Genomic DNA, 7,500 nt, shown 5'->3' with positions numbered 1-7,500 from the left:
TCTAATATAACATCTAATATCAACTAAAACCTTATAATAAAGGAATAAAAAAATGAAACAACATACAAAAAAAAAAAAAAAAAAACAATTGCCAATCTCACAGCATCTGAATAAATAAAAAATGACATCTTACATGACACGTGATGATGGCCTTAACCACAGAAGATAACTGTATTTCTTTAACTTTATACATAAACTTGTTTTAAGCAACATTTTTTATAGCTTTTCTGGTGTAGGAATGAAGATTTTTTTGTTGTGTAATCTCATTAACTTTGGTAATTTAATTGGTTAAGAGTTTGCATTACAATAAAAACTTGTGAATTTGGATTTGGAAAGTAAACTTTATACACATTCAAAGGTGTTTACAGAGCTCATAAAAAAAATTTCTAATACCTAAATCTAAGAGAAGCAATCAAAAATATGGTACGTAACTATAAATATGAACACCATGTATAAGAGATCAAAATCAGATTTGAGCCAGGAATAACAAAGTGTATATTAGGGAAATAGCACCGTCAGCTATACTAAACTAAAAACTAAAATACATAATAACTGACAACATTAACTCAATAACGAATAAAAAAAACAGACCATTGAAAAAAAAAAAATGGGATAAACTAAACATATCAAACCTTAAAATAATCAAAACATAAACCATAAACAACTCTTATACCTTTTCCAGCTCGGGAATGGTTCGGGAGCAGTAGATGAGCTTTGTGAGATTCTGTGGAAAAGCTCGGAGGTAGGACACAATAAGTGACAGCAGTGTAATGGTCTTGCCTGTCCCCGAAGGCATCTCCAGTATGCAATGGCCCTGAGGAAGTGGAGTTTATATACACTTATAAACCTTTTTAGTGGAGTGTATTAGTTACTCTAGATATTTGTGTACTTAAATCTCTATATCCTTGTTTACAGTTGTCATAACTAATATCTCCCCTTTACTATCATGCAAGTCCTTCCTGGTTAGTAACAACCAGGATTTCCAACGAGTTCCATCCTTCCTTAGCCACTTTCTTCAAGCCCATGTGCAGTTGGGTAGTTGCTGTGTAAGGAGATATAGAGATATGGAGATAAATAGATAGATAGATAAAGATACATACAGATAAATAGATAGATAGGTAGAGAGATAGATAAAGATAGATAGGTAGAGAGATAGATAAAGATAGATAGGTAGAGAGATAGATAAAGATAGATAGGTAGAGAGATAGATAAAGAGGGAGATATATAGATGGGTAAATAAACAGACCCTTTCCTTCAATATCTTTCCTTGTTTCTGGCCCTGAAACCTTTACCTTTGATATGCTCTCAATATAAAACTAGAGAGGATCCTGCTTTCTCTCAATGGCTGCAATTCTACCATTTAGCTTTGTGTATATGACATTCTTAGAGAGAGAGAGAGAGAGGAGAGGAGAGGGAGAGGGGAGAGTAGAAAAGGAGAGAGAGGAGAGAGGAGAGAGAGAGAGAGAGAGAAGAGAGAGAGAGAGAGTGAGAGAGAGAGTGAGAGAGATGAGAGAGAGAGGAAGAGAGAGAGAGAGAGAGAGAGAGAGAGAGAGAGAGAGAGAGAGAGAGGGGACATTAAGTCAATCAGCATGGATACCATGCCCACTGTAATGAAAGTTCATCTATTGACTTTACACATAGATGGCTCTACAAGTGCTTTGTCACCATGGAGTCAATTATTAGTTTCACCTATCTCACCTATTTACTCTTTTCCTTTATTTTTTGAAAGATTCATTTGCATTATTTCATTGTCTCTAATGTTATTAATATTTTAACAACAATTTAATAATCAATAATAATAATAATGTCAACATCAATAGTACTAGAAAGAAAAAAAAATCCACAAATTCAGGGAATGGGGAAACCAGGCATGGTCACTAGGACCTACAGATAGACTCCTTGGTGGATGAGCACATGTGGAGCCATCTGTAACTAAAATAATTCACAGAAAACTACAGGGGACAGTACATAAACCCATAGACATTAGGTTAATGAAACCTATTGGCAGTGCTAGTTGGGGGGGGGGGGGTATTAGTTATGACAACTGAGCCTCTCACTCTCTCTCTGCTTATATCGGAGTATCTTTATATCTATCTGTATAACCATCAAGCAAGCCATCCATCTATCAATCCATTGAATCTATCCATCCATCCAACTAACCATCTGACCATCCATCCATCCACTTTTTTTTCTTTGAATTTATGTCCCTCTGTATTTCAATGATATTCATATTAGTCAAATAAAACACATATATTTGTACTGTAGCACTGGAAAATAAATTTATACAGGGATCAATAAATCCCTTTTTTCATTAATAAAAAATTAAATATGATGTTACATAATAAGTTTCAGAATGGGAGCAAAAATCGTAACCTTGTAGCTGCCTCTTTGCTGGAGGAAAATATAACATTTTTGCTATCACTGCTTGCTAAACTGCTCTTAAAATAAATCTAATATTCCTTTTCATGAATAACAACACCACCCTAAGAATACCTCAAACAAGCACCGACTCTCCCTTTTGCTAACAATTCCCTTCTGTCGACCAGCAATGACATCTTGTGAAACTGCATGTCCCCATTAAGCAAATTTCACACTCTCTCTCCCACAAACAAATCCACCATTCTACCTTAGCATCGAGACTCCTCTTTAGGTCTAACATGTATGAATACTGCTCCGGGTAGATGCAAAGTCAGTAGGGGAGAAAAACCCTGCCATGCCATCGCGTCCCAGCCTGCCAAACAAAATTTTTTTGAAAAGCATTATAATGATAAAGAATTTCACCAACAGGTCACAAAGAAAATTTGCAAACTTTAATATATTACTAAAACTAGCAGATTTGAAAAAAAAGATCATTTTGAACAACTATATTCAGAAATTAGAATATCATCATAAGAGTATTTATTATCCTTTATCCCTTCAATTATATTGCCTTCAGAAAGGGATTATTAGGAGAGGATTTTGTAAACATGGCTCAATATGTCAAGCAATGATTTTTGTTTAAAACAAGATAATGGCTATAAAAATGTGATCCGAAGTGAAACACAAGAACAAAAAAATTTAATACTATCCAACTCTATAAGATACCTACAAAATTTCTTATTAATTTCCCCTTTCTTGTTTTGGTTTTCATTTACTTTTGCTTTGTCTAGATGTACCCTCCCATTTATTCTTTAATATTCAGTACAGTAAAATGATGCAAGTTGAGGATTTTTCTGCCGTACATGACTATGTTGTCATGACAAAATAGACATTATGTTTTTAAAAACTAAAATAAAATTGTACAGTAAACCTGTATTCATTTTATTTATTGAATCTTTCTGCCCTGTCAACATCTAAGGTCTTTAGCGGCATATTTCAAAAAGATAATGAGGATGAAGCTGCTTTATGATGTCAAAGGCGATGGCACTATGGTAAATTAAGTAGCGTGAAGGGTTACGAATGAGTTAATGATTGTGGGTAAGTTATAGGTTCAACAGTACTAAAGGTTGGGTAGTGGAGTGAAAAGGGTATGAGAGGGGGAGCTGATGGGGTATAGTATAAAGTATAGCTTGTTAGAAGGGGAAAAAATGCAAAAATTAGTTTTTACGACTTAGGATAGTGGACAGAGAGAACAAGGGGATGAAGAAAGGAAAAGGAAGGTTAGGGAGAAAAGACTATGCAATTAGTTAAGGCAAGGGGTGATCCCCCTACTCTACTTCAATCCACTCTCCTAAGCCCCCAGCAATAAATTTAGCGTCCGTGACAAGTACAAAGTCTACATATTTTGGTTCCATTATCAATATCAATTACTACTAATAAGTATAATACCTTTACTTGAAGGTACACATTAATGACAAGGTTTTTAATAATGGAGCCAGGTAGGTACCTCGATTGGGGCCTAAGGTAGTAAGCTACAGTGAAATTGGCCCTTTCTAGGGTTTTGAGTTTGAATTCCCTGATCAATAGCATAACACAGTGGCAAAATAGTACCTAGGTGGTTATCCTGGGTTAGCCTAGGTTAGGTTAGGTTATTGTGGGTTTGTGTTTGGGTTTGGTTCTGTTGGGTTTAAGTTAAGTTAGGATGTGGTTTTGGATAGGTTAAGATGGGGGGTAAGTTAAATAGCTTAGGCCATGCTGTTTGGATTTATGATGGGGTGATTAATGATAAAATTAGGTCAGGTGATAGATCTGGATAGAGTAAGTTAGGTTATGCTGGTTTAGGTTTTACCTCAATTAGGTTAGTTTGTTTTGAGTTAGGAATATGTTTATTTGGTTAAGTTGGGTTTGCATTTATTTAAATCTGGTTGGGTTGGTTGCCGTTTATTAACTCAGGTTGGGTTTGGGTTAGGAAGGGAAAGGTTAGATTAAGTGGACTAGGTTAACGATCTGCTTAGGGTTGGGTAAGAACAACGTTTGAATTAATAGGAAACGTAAACTAAATTTGCTGTGGTTTAGATATATTCTTCCATATTTCGCGTAAGAAATCAGCAGCTTCAAAATAAGCTGGAAACTTAATTCCGACCAAAAATGTAAGTCAAATTATTTCACAAAACCAACGACCCAACATTTTATTTTTAGTTTTTGGCTTGTTATTTTCCAGTTGGGCACTCCAGTCAAAATTTACCCCTTTGACCAGTCTGAATGAGACCAACAAACTCTACCAAACAAACAGAGCTGCAGATCTACTTGGTGATTCATCATCATATAAAAGATCACTCGAAACTCTACCTTTGCCAAACTGACGAAAGTAACCTGGGCCTACCATACTCTCTTGAGTATCTGAATCCAGTATGTGCATTTTTCCATATTTCAGCACCCATGAGTAAATAAAGAGGAAAAAATATTAATATATTAATACATAAATTACATTAGAGTGGATGTATACTGTCATCTTCACTCTTCCTACTTCCTACAGTATACTAGAATCCTATTAAACAAACTTTATATATAATATGTTCCTCATCCAAAAGAACCAACTGAAGGTAAATTCTGATTTGAGACTATCATACTGAAAAAAAAGCTCCTTTCATCTAGCACTGATAATTAATAACTAATGGGAGAAATATTCTAATCTTCTTTGCTACCACCTAATTTGATGCCCTTCAAATACTGGAAATTCTTCACAGTAAGGACAATACTTCCCAGAGATCACGGCCCTCGCTCACATCACAAAATTTATTCATTATCATGTTGGCGGTGGCTGAGTGTACCTTTTGATGATTGGCCAAGGGAGGGTTTTGATGTGTGGCCTTTCCCCTAACACCGCCCAGCAGCACTAGCTTCACTCAGTGTGGATGGCAAAGACAGAGCTGAAATTCGAAGGCACCAACTGGAATTCAGCTGTGAGGCGGGGCTTTGCACGATCTCTTACATTTATGTGTGCATTTGTATCTGCGATTATTTTTTGTAACCTATTTTTAATCCTCTACAAGATTTATCATCTTTCAAGTTAGCCTAAGTCATCCATATCATATGATTAATCTAATATTTTTCTCCACACTCAGAAAAAATTATAAAACCCATAAAATGTTCCATGTAAGAAATATCAAATTAATTTTCTCAATTAAGTAATATTTCTAAGAAATTTATACAGCAATATTTATTTATAAGTCATTACACCCTTACATCAGAAACAAAGCAGAATTTCCGAACAAATAACAATACCGAAAAAAATTCTATATGCAATCAAATCAAAATACATAATCCATGCGTCTAAAATCCTGTCTACACTAATCCTACATAAGTACAGTATACCAATATATCTAAACACCTCTTCCATGCATTCAAAAAAATACAATAACAACATAAAAAAAGGAAAACAACACATCTTATAGCGTTTATTTTTTTCCTCATAACATAACAGCATGGTGGTAAGGTTCCCCCGCTCCACTCGCGTTTCTGAAATCATTAATATTCGCACATTAATTTATCTCGTCTCCATTAATTCCGATAACTTAATTGTATCAGTTCTCAAACTCCTTTCAATTATCATGATTCTTTAAATCCTTAATGAATAATCTGAGGTCCTAGCCTTTTGTCTAAAAAAAAAAATGGATCGTTTGGGGATCGAGAAAATTTTGGATTTCTGTTTACCTTTTGAAATTTTGTTTTTTTTTTTCTTTCCGGGGCGCGTTCGCACACATGAAAGAAACCTCTTAATCTACGAACGATGATTTACCAATTTGTATATTTTTGCTTATTATATTTATCTTTTTGTTTTTTGTATTTTCATTCATGTTGTTTGTTAATTTGTTCATTTGCATGTTTTTTTTTATCATTTATTAGTGTTGTTTTTATTAAATATTTATTATTATTTATTATTATTTATTTTATTATTATTATTATTACTACTACTACTACTACACTACTAATTAAACTACTAACTAACTATTTACTACTACTACTACTACTACTACTATTATTATTATAATTATTATTTTTTATTATTAATTATTATTATTATTTAATTATTATCTCTTTATATATATTATTTTGTATTATTTCATTTTTTTTTTTTGTATTTGTATAATTATTTTTATTATCATTATACATTTTGTATTACCCAATTCATTTTCATATTAATTGATTTGTCTAAAATCTTTAAATAATTTTACTGTAAATATAAATCCCCGTTGAATTTTAATTTTTGTTTTTAACTCGGACTTATTTTCTTCATTTATCAATAATAACCGAAAAAAAAAAAAAAAGAATAAATAAATAAGTAAAAAACAATGTTTTTTTTTGAATCGCATTTGAAAATCCAATGAATCCCCCGGGAGGAATCCGGGCGAATTTTGCGGCCTCTTAACCCGAAAAGATTTGTTATTGTTGTCCAAAGTGCCTGAACATTTTTTTTTTTGAAAACGTTCTGGAAACCATAATTTTCTTGAAAAGGAGGGGGAAAATTAATGAGATGAAAAATTAAGTGAAAAGAAAGAAAAACCAAATAGATCCGGGGGATATAGGCTATACGAAAAATTTTTATAACGAAGAAAAGAAGAAAGGAGAAATGTTTCAGAAGAACAGGAGAAGAGAAAGGCGAGCGATTTATGGGTGGTTCCTTTTGGTTTTCGGGGAGGCAAGTTTGGTTAAATGTACTTGTTTTTTTTTTTTTTATTTGTAGTGTTTTACATTAAAGTGTCGTTGTAATGCCCTGCTGTTCCTTTTTTACCCCTAACATCTTTTTGTTAGTTATGTACTCTTTACCTATTAGTATTCTTTTGCGTTCCTTATGGCGATTACCTTCGTTTTTTTTTCATTTATTTTTATGTGGGCTCTACTCAGAAGTTTATTCAAGCAACTCTGATTATGTATGCTGTATGTAGGGGCAGTTGCCTTGAATTCATCTTTATCATTTAATGCATGATATTAGCATATATCTTAGATAATGGTTAACTGTTATCCCCAGCTTCCTTCATTATGATGTCCCTCTCCAAATTAAACTGAAATCATGACAATACCACTTAAACAGTATTTTATATTGGGACAGAGCAAATTCATTATATAAAATTTAGCAAGATT

At 33.3% G+C, this 7,500-nt stretch overlaps 2 protein-coding genes across 2 annotated transcripts in view; one reads left to right on the top strand and one right to left on the bottom strand.

Annotated features, from left to right (window-relative positions):
- LOC119598094 (general transcription and DNA repair factor IIH helicase subunit XPD-like) overlaps nt 1–2,683 on the bottom strand; it is a 3,386-nt gene extending 703 nt beyond the window's left edge. Inside the window, exons 1-2 of the mRNA XM_037947715.1 lie at nt 2,627–2,683; nt 674–814 (exon numbers count right to left, since the gene is read on the bottom strand). Coding sequence (XP_037803643.1) covers nt 674–814; nt 2,627–2,659 — 174 coding nt within the window. The 5' untranslated portion in view covers nt 2,660–2,683. The remainder of the gene's footprint in view (nt 1–673; nt 815–2,626) is intronic.
- The window catches only part of LOC119597800 (NFX1-type zinc finger-containing protein 1-like), a gene marked incomplete at its 3' end in the record, with an annotated part of 43,671 nt that overhangs the window by 31,448 nt on the left and 4,723 nt on the right, over nt 1–7,500 (top strand).

This window comes from Penaeus monodon, chromosome 40 (genome assembly GCF_015228065.2).
Source record: "Penaeus monodon isolate SGIC_2016 chromosome 40, NSTDA_Pmon_1, whole genome shotgun sequence".
In the NCBI taxonomy this organism is placed as follows: Eukaryota; Metazoa; Arthropoda; class Malacostraca; order Decapoda; family Penaeidae; genus Penaeus; species Penaeus monodon.
This window is presented reverse-complemented; position numbering and strand designations above follow the sequence as displayed.